We start from the raw sequence: 15,561 nt of genomic DNA on the forward strand, positions 1-15,561 counted from the left end.
TATGCCACCGGTCAATTATTTACGTTGTGGCTTTTGTGGACGGACGTCTATGAGGTGACATTAAAGACCAATTTTGCACTAGTGCAAACATCTTTGTACTAGTGTTATTAAATTTAGTCCAATTTTTATTTTAGTAATAATTGTTTATTTATTTATGTATTATTATTAAGTGAAATAGAGACAAATATATTAAAGAATATGTAACTGTATGTATTTTAACTAATAAAACATAAAAAAGATAAAGATAGAATGATAATATTTTTTAAAATATGTTTGTGCATACATAAAGAACTCCCTTAAGCAAATAACAGAAAATACTTTTATTTCTTAGTTTCTCACTTTCTTGTCAGGCAATTTATTAATAATTGAGTTGTTACGTAGAAAATTAATTCTCCTTTTTCAAGATATTTAAATACTACCAAGCTGGAAACAAATAGTTATATATATATATATATATATTATTTTTCATTTTATCTTTTTCATTGCTTACTTTTTCTGAAGACGATAACTTGATAAGACCGTACTTTATTATGATTAACTCAAAAGCAGAGAAAGCGAAGCCCTACGGAGAAAACTGATCAACGAGACGGCGCCACGTGTAGGCGCGAACGCGTCATTGTAATTGCGACGTACGCGGCATGGTATTGGGAAGTAACAGGAAGTCGTGTCAACGCGACATCATCAACTTTCACAAAACAACACAACACAGCAAATCTCACTCTCCTTTTTTCCTTTTTCTTCCTCAAAATCCCTTCTTCCTTCGCTGCCTCTTCACCTCTTCGCCTCTTCGCTTCTCTGTCTTCTTCTTACTCTCTCCCTCATTGCGTCAACTAAAAAATATACATAAAAAACACCACACCCTTCTCTACGTGGCCACTCTCACTTTCCTTTTAAATCTTTATTTAAGCCCTTCACTATGACCGGCAAAGAAATCCTTCACAAGATGAAGGTACCCTTTTGTTTTTTCACCTTTCGTTGCTCTAGTTTATTTAAGCATCTCTTTTCTTTTTTTTTTTCATTTTGCTCTCTTTTGTTTCGTTGCAATGACTAACAATTTGGTTTCTGTTCATTTGTCGGTGTTGATCTTTGTCTATCAGTTCAGTGGACTGCTTTTCATAAACCCTGTAATTTTATTCCATGCCTTTCGTGGTAGGGAATGTAGTTTTACTGTGGCGCTTTCTTCATTAACTCCAACAGTGCCTTCTTTTTATTGGAGATTTATCTGAAGTAGAGATAATACCGATTTAAAAATTTGAAATATACACTTCTATGAACCCAATTAGGCTTAAATTCCCTAATATATATCATATCAGAGTCTATCCTTTATAATTTTGTTAGTAATTTTCTATCATTTAACAATTTAAGTCCTAAAGTTCTAATTGTTTTCGAGTTGAATTATATACATGAGCTATCTTACCCTTATGTGATAATTCATTGAGAGTTGAATATAGGGAATGTGCTATGTATACCTTAGATTTTAAGGTTAAGACCATCTTAAAGGAAAAATGACTGTTACTGGGTCATCGTTGATTGGTGATATAACCTGTGTAATTGGTGATCGTAAGTTTGTTCTTATGAACTTTTAAGTATCCTTTAGCAAAGAGTCAAATAATGAGATTCTATCTGGATACAAAGATAGAAGAACTTTTGAGAATTTTTCTATCAGAAAAAAGCTCTATATTCTCAACAGAGAAGCTCTAGCAGATATTCTTCTACCTAGGAACCTTAATTTATCAACATCTACGTGAAAATTTATGCCACCGAATTAACTTGATGGCCTACAATACCTCTCGGTGGCTCCATTTATAATCTTTGTAATTGCAGGCCAGGTTTATATGGCATAACAATTCCAAGGTTTTAGAGTATTGGTCAATTTGCTGCAACATATATTGTGCTATAGTGTGTGAACGATCATATTTTAGGTCTTAAGTTGGTTGGTTAATGAAGATGGTTGGGAGGTTACTTGTCACAGAGGTTAGAAAAGATCATCAACTTTTGTGTGGTGATCTGTAACTTCAGAATCAAATGACTGTTGGAGGGTGAATCACGGGTCCAATACCCCAGTTTGTGTTTTTGACCTGGAACACACGAGGAATGGGAAAAGTCAGTTGTAGCCCTTATGATGGGACGGTTGCCCTTAAAATCATCTCTGCCAGTTGTTAAATCCAGCTTCCTAATATGAATTAAGCAGATTTATGCTATGCTGTGTTTAAGACTAACATGGTCTTAAGAATGCAGTACAGTCTTGTTGTTTAGTTCTAGTTAGGTGTGTTTTTATAGGCAAATACAATTCAGGGAAAATTATTATATGGTTTTTGGGTAAATTGAGGTTGTTTAAAGTCAAAATTTAAAATGACAATATAATTAATGACTTCTTGCGCTTTACAAGTCTGTTATTGTTTGCAAAGATAATATTTCCTATAGTGTACACAGTTAGTTATTTGAGAAGATAAAAGAATGTGTTTAAGACACATCATCCTGAATTTAGTTTTGAAAAAGCTTTGGTAAATGATGCCCTTAGCTATTAATTTTTGAAATCCAGCTGAGTAGTGTCTTAGAACTTAACAATCACACAAAGCTTCAAGAAATACAACTTTGTTCGATAAATTGCTTATGTTTGTCTTTCTTGGAGTAAGATGAGTTCAAAAGTTCACTGACCTGATTCTCATTTGATCAATAACTAAATTTCTTATTTTTTCGGTTGTGAATGTCTTGTAACCTGATTATGTTACTTACAGGAAAAAGTTTTGGGGCCATCTGATTCTGATTCAGGTAAAGGAAAGAGCAAGATGAAGAAGCACATTACTCATGGCTTTCACTTGGTAAAGGGAAGATCTGGTCATGCCATGGAAGACTATGTTGTTGCTCAGTTTAAGCAAGTTGATAACAATGAATTGGGTTTATTTGCTATATTCGATGGCCACTCAGGTCAAAGTGTGCCTGATTACTTGAGAACTCATTTGTTTGATAACATCTTGAAAGAGGTAATGTGGGTTCATAATCTTTAGTTCTTGTTACTTGATCATTGAGCTGCTTGGTGTGAAACATAATCTGTTGTATAATTACTTTAAATTTCTAGTTACTTATCAACATGAAAAATGTTAGTATTAAAAATTAAATGGTTAATATGTTTTTCATTATGAAAAATTGTTTAGTCTCTTTACTTTATGAGAGTAATGTAAAACATTCTTGCTAACAAACTGCATGTGAAGGTTATATTTTAGTTTACTATGGAACTCAGGAAACACTCCACATGTCCTTTGTTGAAAAGGATGTTTTACACTTTCATAAAATATAGGGACTAAATACTTTATAATTTATTTTAAGGATGAAATAGAATTTTTTATAATAGTATGGGACAGAAAACATATTTAACCCAAAATAAAACTCTTTAAATAAAACTCTTTAAATACAATGCATGTCTATGACTCAGGTTTTCCCCATTTCTTCATGTAGCCTAACTTCTGGACAGAACCTGCTGATGCTGTGAAGAGGGCATATAGTATAACTGATTCTACTATTTTAGACAAATCAGGTGAACTGGGTCGAGGGGGTTCAACTGCAGTTACTGCAATATTGATCAACTGTCAGAAGTTAGTAGTGGCCAATATTGGAGATTCCAGGGCTGTCTTGTGCCAGAATGGCCAGGCCAAACAACTATCAGTGGATCATGAGCCAAGTGTAGAAAGTGAGGATATAAAAAACAGAGGTGGTTTTGTGTCAAACTTCCCAGGTACCAATCACCTTTTAAAATGTTGTATGGTTTTTTACCTTCATCTTAATTTAGTGTTTCACAATATCATCATCCCCTTATCCGAGGTTTTAGTTTTACTTGTTAGCATGTGGTTTTTAATGATTTTTCTTATGTCCTTGTTATTAAGGTTTGATGTTTACATATTCTCAAAATATAAAATTGTTGGCTTTTAGTTTTTTTGTTTCTAACAGAAGTCTTTCAGTCCTTAGAAAATCAATTTTGTCCTTTATGCTTTTCTTTTACTTATAAAGATATGGTTATCTTTTTTCAGAAACAAAAATGTCATGTGTTATTAGTTTCCTTTTAAGTGAGTATCACTTAGACATTTTTATTAACAATGATTTCCATAAATAAGGAATTCAAAGGAAGCAATTGTTTTTGACAGAATAATACTGAACATTCCTATACTTGCATGCGATACAAACATCTGACTTCTATATTATTACAGTGCTATCTTTATCATGACATATTTTGTAAATACACATTTTAAAAGAAGTTGTTGGTAATAGTATGTAAAGAGTGTCTTTGAAATCCAAGAATGAGTTGTCATAGAAATAAGAAAGTTGAGTAATATATAAAGAAAAAAAGAAAAAGAAAGACTTGTTGAAAATACAGTCTTTGCATTGACATGATACTCACAGACATAGTCTTATGTCTTAAAGGTTTTGAATTGAAGATACTCATGATCTCTGACACAAAGAATGAGTTAAAAAGTTGAGTAACATAACAAAAAAAGGACCAGACACATTTTTAAGGTTTTTGATTGAAGGTATCATGATATATGATCCACAAAAAATGAGTTAAAAGTCGATAGAAATAAGAAAGTTGAGTAACTTATAACGATAAAAAGATTCTTAAGGTTTTGGATTAAATGTAGTATATTGATCTCTTATATGATTGATTCATGTCTCAGTTTTTCTGGTCTATTTCCCTAGGAAAATCCCTACATTCATTTGCTAATTCAGTGCTAAGGATACTGGTTTTCTGATTGAATCAGGGGACGTTCCACGAGTTGATGGTCAGTTGGCAGTGTCAAGGGCATTCGGTGACAAAAGCCTGAAGGTACACTTGAGCTCAGAACCACATGTGATTGTGGAGTTGATAGGCGATGATGCAGAGTTTGTTATCTTAGCCAGTGATGGGTTATGGAAGGTAATATTCAATAAACTAAACAAGATAAGATTCTCAACAACTAATGAATGTGTTTTTTTGGTTTTCTACACTCCAAGTTCCTTGCATATTCTGCACTGATCATCATAATATTCATTGAAATTATTGAAGGTGATGACAAATCAAGAAGCAGTTGATGCAATCAGAGATGTTAAGGATGCTCGCTCTGCAGCAAAGATCCTTACTGAAGAAGCACGTAACAGGAAAAGCTCAGATGATATCTCTTGTGTTGTTGTGAAATTTCAGTGATCAAATGACTCAATTAGTAGAACTTGAAAGTGTATATTTGGATAAATGATGATACACCCTTGTGGTGTTATTGCATGTTATAGCATTCCGTGTGCAATATTTTCTGTTCATGTTTGATGAAATAATATGAAAAGGATGTAGATTTGGATTGTATTAATAAAAATAATTTTTATGATTGCAATGGAGTTTGTGCAAAATCTCTCCTTTTCGAAATTTCACTTGTAGCCATTTTGTTGGTTTTATCCATTTGGGACTGTTAAACACGCATGCATAGACAAATAGTTGGTTAGTTTTTTATTTGCATTAACTTTTATAAACTTAATTTACTTTATGTTTTCATACATTTTTACATTGATTAAGAGTTAAGATTAATGATAATTTATTTTTCTTCTTTTAATACTTTAAAACATTTTTTAAGAATAAAATCGGAAAGAAATTTTATGTTCCAAAATTGAGGACCATACTTTAGATATAATAATTAATCTATTGATATAATTTTTTTATAAAGAAAAATTCTTTGATAATATTTGACTATCATTTAACATCTTTTTTAAAAGTAAAACAATCTTAATAAAGGTTAATTTTTATATTTTTAAAGAAAATAGAGAGTGAAAAGTATGATTATTCTACTTTTATCTCAACTTGTTATTATCCAAGAGAATGAAATTTTCGTTTCAAAAGATAAATTTTCATCTTATTGAGGTCCTCAACTGATTAGAGAATGAAAAATACACATTCTTTCTTCTCTAATCCTTTGAAACACACCTTTAATGAACAAGAAGACCGTTAAAAAATTTCAATCGAGTGTGTATTGTATCTGTATATTATAGTCTTTTTATTTATTTTTATTGGGCAACACTATAATTTTGTTGTACCAGTGAAACCTTTTCTGAACAAACCGGACATGACTGTTGCCAACATCCCTCGACCTAAAGGATAGAGGGTAGGCAAAGCCAAGACACTTGATCATGACACAACAGAGAACTGAAATTACAATTTTATCCCGGAATGAACCAACCCCATCTTACATAATCTTTGAAAACTTCATCTACACACACTACTCTTTCTTAGCAGTGTTAACATTTTCAAAACCTTAATTTTCTTAAGCAACATCTTTTAAAGACCAAATCATCGTATATCTATTTTCTTGCAGTGTTTGGTCCCCTTTTCAGTTACTAATTCATTTTATGACTTCCTCGACAGTATTCAGAGGTTAAAGTTTGATATGAGAAAATGGAAATAAAATACACCCAAAATAGATTTTTTAAATATAAAATGTATCAAACAGAATGTAGAACTTAAATGGTTTGTTTATGAAAAGAGATAATCCAAATTCAAAGATGCAATAGCTTTTTATTTTAATCCAATGGAAGATAAGATCTCACCATGCAATGGTGCTTCAATAGGATAACAATGGTAAGGAAAACAGAAACTAAAGGCACTATCTAAATAAGAGAACATAGAGCTGAGGAAAGTGGCTTGCATTGCATATATAGCAGAGAAGCTTTGGATGTTGGAAGTTTGTTTTGGTTTGGTTCTTGTTCATGTGAACAGACAAAGTGGTCCTTTTATTATATGACTTGGCTTGTAAGAAACCAAAGGGTGACAGAAGAGAGAGAGCTTGGTGAACATTTTTGCTTCATCTGATGTTGAAAGACTTGTAGCCAGAACTCCCTGGAAGGTTCATCTGAATTCTGCACTGTGTTGTTTCCTTAGGGTGGTGATGGCCTTTGCTGCTGTGGCTGCTGCTCTCATTGGCAGCCTCAGGGTTGCTTTTCCGGCGCCGTTCATTGTGTCCGGCCAACCGCCTCCGGCAGCTTCTCTTAGACTCATCAAACTCCGCCAGATCATGGAACCTGCACAAACTCATCATAGGAAGAAAAGCTTCGAGTTTTAACTGTTTGACACTTCTGTGTACAAAAACTAACAAAAGGAAAAGGTGTAAACAATGAGGTTCAATTACTTAAAACAGTGTTTCTGTTGCGGATAGATTCTTTAGGAGCATCCAAAACTTTTTAGTCATTGATCAAGGATTATATTTACTTGTAAAAGGGTCCCTTAAAGATTTTAAATTGCAATAAGTGAACAAAATTTTTCTGATCATTAACAACCATGGTTGAGGAAAGCTGAGAAACTAAATTTATGCAGTTGAAATATGCATATGTCGAAGCCATGGTGTTGCTAGAGCTAACGATTCCTTTAGTACAAAAAACATAACTGTTAGCTTAAAAAACCATGCATGGTAAAATGCTATAGATAATACAAGTTTTCTCTGAAGAGAAAATGGTTAAGATGAATGAGTGTTGATCGAACAAACCTGCTACATTGCTGGCAGAACCTCTGTCTCAGACCTGCAACCACCACAACAGGTGCTTTGGAGTGAAACTCACAGACCTTGTGGCGGCGATGGTACCTCTTTGCATCAGTCAAATCAGCACCACACCTCTCAGCTTGACATGAAGGTGGAGAAACTCCTCCAGCAGCAGCAGCAGCCCCACTTGACCCTCTTCTCCCACCACCACTATTGCTGCTACCAAGCCCTCTTTTTTTCTCTTCTTCAGTGAGAGTAGCTCCACTTTCATCCTCCTCCTCAACTTCATTCTCCAGTTCCTCTTCCACATTCTTTCTGACCCTCTCAAGCAGTGATCTCTTCCTCTCCAGAGTCCTGGCCTCCATTGTGTGCAAAAGGGTGGAGAATGGTGAAAAGGGTGTTGTTGTTGCAGAGGAAGAACTTTTTGGGAGCAATGAAGTGAAAGAGGGAGTTTATAGGAAGCAGAAGGGAAGAAAATAAGGGTGTGGACCACAGGCTCCATATTGTGTGCTTGTGTAAGCATAAAGGTAGAGGAATAGTGCACAGAGAGAAGGGTGTTGGAAATGTTTTTGTCTTTAATGATGAGCTAATAGAGGAAAAGGTTAAATCTCAGTTCTTGCAGTTGCTATTCTTTTTTTTTCAATGAATGTTGTGTTGAAAGTGATAGTGCTCATGGCGCGTCCATCACAAACGCATAACCATTGGTACTCAAGGAATTACAAATTGGAACAAGACGATTTTGCTTTTGTTTGTTCTTCTTACTTTCTTCTTCTTCTTATTCTGATTTCTCATCTCTTTCTCATACCATGCTCATCATCACATGCCTACCCAACCCTTTCCTTAATATCCTTTCTAATTACAAAATATTTTTACAACAATACTACCTAGTACACACACTCTCAATAATCAAAATAAGAATTTAATTAAAATAGATTTAAAAACTACTATTCTATAGATCTAGGCTTAACCTTAAAAACATATCTATTAGTTTGTCCATGATAAATTTTCATTGAAGAATAGTTAGTTTCTTTTAGGAAGTCTCTTCCTCTCTCTTGTGTATACCACTTGTTGTGTTTATGGAGAAGGAGGTTCACCGAAAGATACAAACACCAATGAGATGTGAGTCAAAGTATTTTACTTTCTCATTTTTATTCATTGTAGAACTTAGACTCACATTTGTATATTCCCAACATGTCTTTCTCTTTACAATATTTAAATCCAAAACTTTTTAACTAACATGTTAACATCATCTTCCTGCTTCAAAAGTTATATTTGAAATAGCTGCATTATAAGTTAAATTTAAGATTAACTCGTTCTCACGTAATTAACTTATAACATAAGAATGATTTCACCTTACATAAATGATATTTAACAAAATTAAGAAAGTTGAGTAAGATCAATTAAATGACTCATAAATCCATTATTTTAAGGTTTTGATTAAAAGTAATGTCAAATTCTGTGAGTTGAGTTCGAGTTTTATTGATACTGTGTCTCTTAGATAAAGTTTTATCGACATAGGATTTTGAACAAACTGTTTGTTGACTTACTAAATAAATACACATGTATATGTTAATAATGCATAATAATTTCCAAAAGGTGGGTTGATATGCAGAGTTTCAATGAGAATAAGAAGTTGTGGAGGAAACCCTTGTGTTTGTAGTTTTAAAACTAATATAAAGAAGAAAAAGACGAGCTCTTATTTTTCACTGCCACCACAACAATTATATGCAGAGAGAGAAGTGCAGACGAAACATAACTACATAAGTAAAAGATGTTGAGTAGAATTAGGTAGTTCTTGTCTCTGTCTGTGTCGTAGTTAGCTTTATTGATTGTTGCAGTAAGATTGAGCATTGATTTACATGCATAGAGTGAGAACTACTGGTCCATTGCATTTTATATATGTTATCCCCATGGTGTAAAGTACTCACTGCAGTAGCCAAGGATAGAGCCTAGATAGCAGAGTTTTTATTTTATTTTTTTCACATGGAAGAGGAAAATTGACCTTTCCAACAGACACGAGCAGTGGGAAACTGTTGGCTTGTCCTTTGTGATGTTGTGTAACGTAAGTTTTGTTGCATTTAGTTTGAGTAAATGATGATGTTTATTGTGGGATTAAACAGCGAAAGTGATGAAAGGAATTATTGTGATAGAATCTTTGTGGTATAAATGATAAAAAGTTGTAACAGTACTGTTATGGGCACAACATGTGGTGCTGACATGAGGTAGCACGCTAGTACCGTGGTTTCACAAGATGCCATCGTACTCAGTACTTGATGCCAGTTTTCACCATGGACGGTATCTAGATATAGTGGACAAAATCAAACGCTTCAACCTTATCTACGTTCAATCATTCACGATTTCGCCTTATGTCACCCAACTTTAATTCACTCAAACCTTCCTCTACATTAATAAACTAAATTTACATTATATAAATCATTCTAAATCTCATTTTACACGTCTAACATTTAAAATATAAAAAGTGATTCATTAAAAAAATTTATTTTAATCAAATTTATTAGATTGTTATTGACACAAACATATATAGTTGGGAGATTTAACAAACATCATGACGTCTGAGTCCAATCATATAAGGGATTGACACCACTCTCTACCCAAAATTTTAAGACAATGAATTAATAGGTCTTTCATCTTTATATACAATTACTTTTTCATTTCTATCCAATGTGAGACTTAGACTCACGTTCGGATTTCCCAACAAATTTTTCATTAGTATATACTTAGTATAAGAAAATCAAACTAAACAACTCATATTAATTATAAATAAAACAAATCTATATTATATAATTGAATATAAATTTTACTTTACAAATTAATTTTAAATGGTTAAATTAAATTCAAAATTGATTTAAGATAAAGTTTAGAATTTGATACTTATATTTGTGAAAAACAAGTAAAAAAATGTCTTCACTTTAAATGGTAATTATAGATTTAAGATATATATATATATATATATATATATATATATATATATATATATATATATATATATATATATATATATATATATATATATATATAATTCACGTTACAATGTGTGAAAAAATGGAAAGAAGGTTGGACAAATTGGTAAAACGGATCCATATTTCGTAAGGATGCGATTTTAACTCTTATAGTCGACTTGAATGTCTTTGTAGACATATCTTGAAACTTTTGTATTTTAATATCTCTTTTGTTTCAATGAATTTCCTAAATTGAATTCGTTTAAATGCACAAGTATTACTAAAATAAGTAGTTAATATGGATTTGTAATACACTCCTTCTCATAAAAGACATCCATTATAAGAATGGAAAGAACTAATAAGAATGACACGATAAACCTAAACTTTAATTTCAAATATAAATAACTCTTATATACTATGTCAGAAAATGGTTTTAAATTTACTTTATTTTACAAACTGACTTAATGAAGTAAAGTTAACTTTTATTTATATAGTTTAAATTAAAATGATATTTAGTGACGTGAATCTCAAACCCTACTAATAATGATAATAATTATAGTATTATTATTTATTGTTATGGTTCGGAATAGCATATGTTACTAAAGATTTGTACGAAAGAAGCTGTCTGCTTTGTACTGGTTAAAAAAGAAAAGGACCTAACAGAAATCATACAGCATTAATGGATTACAATTTTCATTACTTTTGCCAAAAAGATATCCGTACAATTAGACAATTTTCGAATTTTTCACTTTGTATCATTGTTTCTCTTTTTAATTTTCCGCAATAGGATAGTACACATTATTTACATGATTGCATATTTTACTGTGTAAGTTCAAGATCGGAGTATCAGGAGAGCCAATTATGAGTTTTAGACAGTAATTTCAGTTATTGAAAAATAGGTTGAAATTCTACTTCTGAAAGACCGAAATCTAGTATTCATAATTTTATATTTATTTTTGGAAAACTTTTTCAGAAGAGTGAAAAAAATTTAAATTATAGAATTTTTAATATTTAAATAAATAATAGAATAAGGTAATTTAAATTAAATCAATATTAACTTTGGTTTGGTAAGTAAATGAAAAATATAATTGTTATTATAACTATTTTATTAATTATGTGTATGCTGATAATTAATTTGTAAATGAGGAAAAGATTATTAAAGATAAAATGATGATAATAAATTTGAAATAATTATTACAAAATCTTTTATTTTGGTGATAAAAGCAAAAAATGGTTAACAATAAATATAGTGAAAAAATAAAATTATAATTTTTTTTTTCATAAAATAGATAATTAATATAGAATTTATTTCATATATTTACTTAAGTATTGTTGAGATAAACTTAAATTTTAGGGTTTTATTAATAATTTTGTTTAAATCTTATTTTAATAATTTTTGGGTATAGTAATATTTAGTTTGATTTGATAGAGATAAAATAGGGACACGTAATTATGATTTTCGGCTTATCTAGGTACAATATTATTTTATGATAGATTAAGAAGATTTTATTTTTAAGATAGTTGATATTTTATTTTTATTCCTCGTAATATTGTAAGTGTTATGGCTATTTAAAGTCCTTCAATTATAATGAATAACAAGACTCAATTTCAGGAAAATATCATACTGCGTATATTGTGAGATTTTCCCAACAAGTATAATACATGATTTATATTTCAATTATGCATAGAAGAATTGTTTGTATTTCAATTAAACATGATTTTTCGATGTTACTAAAGTAAATACAATGTTTTGGTTGATACCACTTGATGAGGTAATGTGATTATTTATAGAGTACCAATGTGTCTATTGTGCGACTATCAAATGTTACTTATCAAACACAACATGTAAAACACATTGGGTAAGAAGAAATTAGAAATTAGAAATTAGAAAGAATTCATTTTTTTTGTGAAAGGTAATGTTTTAGTGATCCTTAAGGGGAGTGCAAAGCTCAAAGTGCAAACCCAATGGATTAAAACCCCTTGTTGATGATGGTTAAAGGAAAAAAAGAGTAATGATTAAAGAATGTAAGCCAAGGAGCAGCTGATAACAGTTGAAAAACTGTTATTTTCATGCTTAAAATTGACACAAAAAGCAACCTTTACACTTAGAAACTAGCTTGAAATCATGCGTTTATCCATATTTTCAGAAATAAGAGAGCTGGACAGGTTTATGCTTGATTTCAGTGTTTTTGTGCAGGTTTTAAGGTGAATTTAGTGAAAGAAGTGAAGAAGGAGAGAGATGGAATCAGAAAAGTCAACCAGAAACCAGAAAAGTCAATCAGTCAACCAGAAAAGTCAACCAGTCAACCAGAAAAGTCAACCAGTCAACCAAAAAGTCAGCCAGAATACGAAAAAAGTCAACCAGACGAGTTTTGGGCCAGTTTTATGCGATTTTATGATCTGTTTGGGCCTGGACCCGTTTTCTATTATTTTTATGTCCTATTTAAAGACCTAGATATCTTAGGGTTAGTATCTTTGGCAGAAACAAAGCAAACACTCTCTCTTCCACCCCTTTGAAGGAGGATCTTGGATGCTCAGGCTACCTCTTCACCTTTCTAGGGTTTTATCCTTCATTCTTTCATTATTGTTCATCTAGGTTCACCATGAATATGGTGAACTAAACCTTGTATGTTTGTTGGGGAATCAATGTAATCTTTTGAAGCTCTCATATATGGAATTTGTGCTTGCATCTTAATCTAAGATTTATGCTTTCTTTCATCATTAGTTAGGGTTTTTCCTCTTTGCTTAATGCTTGCTTTGTTTAACTCATTCAATGCATGATTATTGATTTTGTCGATACGGGAACGTACGGGGAAGTCTAGATCCGGGGAATTGCTCCCAATATTATATTGGTTGTCATTAAGCTCCTGCACTTGATGAACTAATTATTAGGAATGCTAGGAATTATATGAACTCGTAATTAGGGAGAAGCCTTCTTGAAAGGTACTTTAGAGAATGGCATTAACAATGATGATTTGAATGTCGAATTCCTAAAATATATGAGAGTGGATAAGATGAAATTGAACCCCAACAACATATTCATATATATTTCATTGAAAGTGCTTGTCTTTTGCTTTTGCCATTGATCAACCTCATGCATACATGTTTATTTTCGTCTTTTGCATATTAAAATCCAATTATTTCGTTCTTAAGTCTTAACTAATCAACAAATCACATAACTAAACCAGGCCGTGAGTCCTTTGGAAGAACGATACTTGGTCTTACCGAGTTTATTACTTGAAACGATTCGGTCATACTTGCCGATTGTTCAACAAGTTTGTGACATCACATTTTGGTGTTCATAAATTTGTCCATCAGCAGCTTAGCTAAGGAGATATAAAAAATCAAAGGGGAGAATGTAAAAGGAAGAAAAAAGGATGTCTTATTATTTTTGAATAAAAAATCAAAGATATATACAAGAAAGTATCTATAATTGTGCTATTTTATTCCTATAATTACTCTAATATGATTCTATAATAATGCAACATTATTCTTGTCAATCAGTTATTTAATATGGATAATAATAACAATATATTCTCTCATAAATCTCGGGATATGATTTATTTTCTAACACTCCCCCTCAAGTTGGAGAGTGAATATCAAGAACTCCCAACTTGCACTTCATGATAAATAACACTTCTTTTCCCAGTGGTTTGGTGAACACATCGACAAGTTGTTAAGATGAAGGTACATATTTAGTTGCGACTGAGCCATCCTGAATCTTACCACGAATGAAGTGGCAATCCATCTCTATGTGCCTAGTTCTTTCATGGAAAACCGGGTTAGCTGCAATGTCCAAGGCTGCTTTATTGTCACAATACAACAATGTCGGTTTAGGATGCAATATCCGTAAATCTTTCAACAATGATCTTAACCAAGTCAACTCACAACAAGTACCAGTCAATGCTCTATATTCTGCTTCTGCTGAGGATAAAGAAAATGTCTTCTGCCTCTTTGTTCGCCAAGAGATAAGGGAAGATCCCAAAAAAACACAATAACCTGTAGTTAATTTTCGCGATACTGGGCAACCTCCCCAATCTGAATCACAAAAAGCACGCAAAGATAATTCATTTTGTGAAGGGAAAAATAGACCTTAACCTGGGTTATTTTTTAAATATCGTAGCACACGCATTGCAGCTTTCATATGAGGCTTGCATGGAGTATGCATAAATTTGCTCAATATGTGTACCGCATAAGTGATATCTGGACGGGTAATTGTTAAATAAATTAAGTGACCAATAAATCGCCTATATATTGACGGGTCCTTTAATAATTCTCCTTCATCAGAAAGCTTTATATTTTGTTCCATGGGAAAATCCACGGGCTTAGCTCTAAGATACCCACCATCTTTAACAATTTCCAAAGCATATTTCCTTTGTGATATGAAAATACCTTTCTTAGAACGAGAGACCTCAATACCCAGAAAAAATTTAAGATCACCCAAATCTTTTATCCGAAAACGATTGTGTAGGAATTGTTTAAGATTGGATATTGCAATAGGGTCATTACCAGTTATGAGAATATCATCAACATAAATCAACAAAGCTGTAAAATTTTGTACATGTAAACAATGAGTAATATGCTATTGATTGAATAAAACCAATACTTTGAATAGCTGTAGAGAATTTGGCAAACCATTGACGATAGGCTTGTTTTAATCCATATAAGGACTTGTTGAGGCGACACACAAGATTCTCCCCCTGTCGCTGAAAACCAGGAGGAAGGGACATATAGATTTCTTCAGAAAGATTGCCATGAAGAAAAGCATTATGGACATCAAGCTGATGAAGAGACCAATTTTGAGCAACAACCAAAGCTAATAAACAGCGTACTGTAACCATTTTAGCAGTAGGTGAAAAAGTGTCATGATAATCGATACATTCTAGTTAGGTATATCCCTTTGCAACTAGACGCGCCTTATACCGTTCAAGAGAACCATCAGATTTGCGCTTGATTTTGTACACCCAACGACAACCAATAGCCTGCTTGCTAGGAGGAAGAGTGGTGATAGACCAAGTATTATTGGCCTCCAAAGCAGCCAACTCAGATTTCATTGCCTCTTACCAATGAGTGTAAGAAACAACTTGATCATAACATGTAGGTTCAATATCATTAGT

At 32.2% G+C, this 15,561-nt stretch overlaps 2 protein-coding genes across 4 annotated transcripts; one reads left to right on the forward strand and one right to left on the reverse strand.

The window, feature by feature from the left end:
• Positions 1-709: 709 nt before the first annotated feature.
• Positions 710-5,354, forward strand: LOC108340624 (probable protein phosphatase 2C 39). 3 transcript variants are annotated; one of them, XM_017578121.2, is made up of 5 exons: positions 710-949; positions 2,739-2,984; positions 3,457-3,733; positions 4,752-4,906; positions 5,036-5,354. In XM_017578121.2, exons 1-5 carry the CDS (start codon positions 917-919, stop codon positions 5,171-5,173), a joined length of 849 nt encoding a protein of 282 aa, XP_017433610.1. In that variant the 5' UTR covers positions 710-916; the 3' UTR covers positions 5,174-5,354. The 3 variants fall into 3 exon arrangements, with proteins under 3 accessions (XP_017433610.1, XP_052733600.1, XP_052733601.1); XM_052877640.1 differs by lacking the exon at positions 710-949 and adding an exon at positions 990-1,124; XM_052877641.1 differs by lacking the exon at positions 710-949 and adding an exon at positions 1,123-1,149.
• Positions 5,355-6,497: 1,143 nt separating this feature from the next.
• Positions 6,498-7,989, reverse strand: LOC108339837 (squamosa promoter-binding-like protein 3). The gene is made up of 2 exons (XM_017577054.2): positions 7,491-7,989; positions 6,498-7,029 (listed from the first exon to the last, which is right to left on the reverse strand). The coding sequence occupies exons 1-2, from the start codon at positions 7,847-7,849 to the stop codon at positions 6,813-6,815; spliced, it is 576 nt and encodes a 191-aa protein (XP_017432543.1). The 5' UTR covers positions 7,850-7,989; the 3' UTR covers positions 6,498-6,812.
• Positions 7,990-15,561: the final 7,572 nt, after the last annotated feature.

This window comes from Vigna angularis, chromosome 5, assembly GCF_016808095.1.
Source record: "Vigna angularis cultivar LongXiaoDou No.4 chromosome 5, ASM1680809v1, whole genome shotgun sequence".
NCBI lineage: Eukaryota > Viridiplantae > Streptophyta > Magnoliopsida > Fabales > Fabaceae > Vigna > Vigna angularis.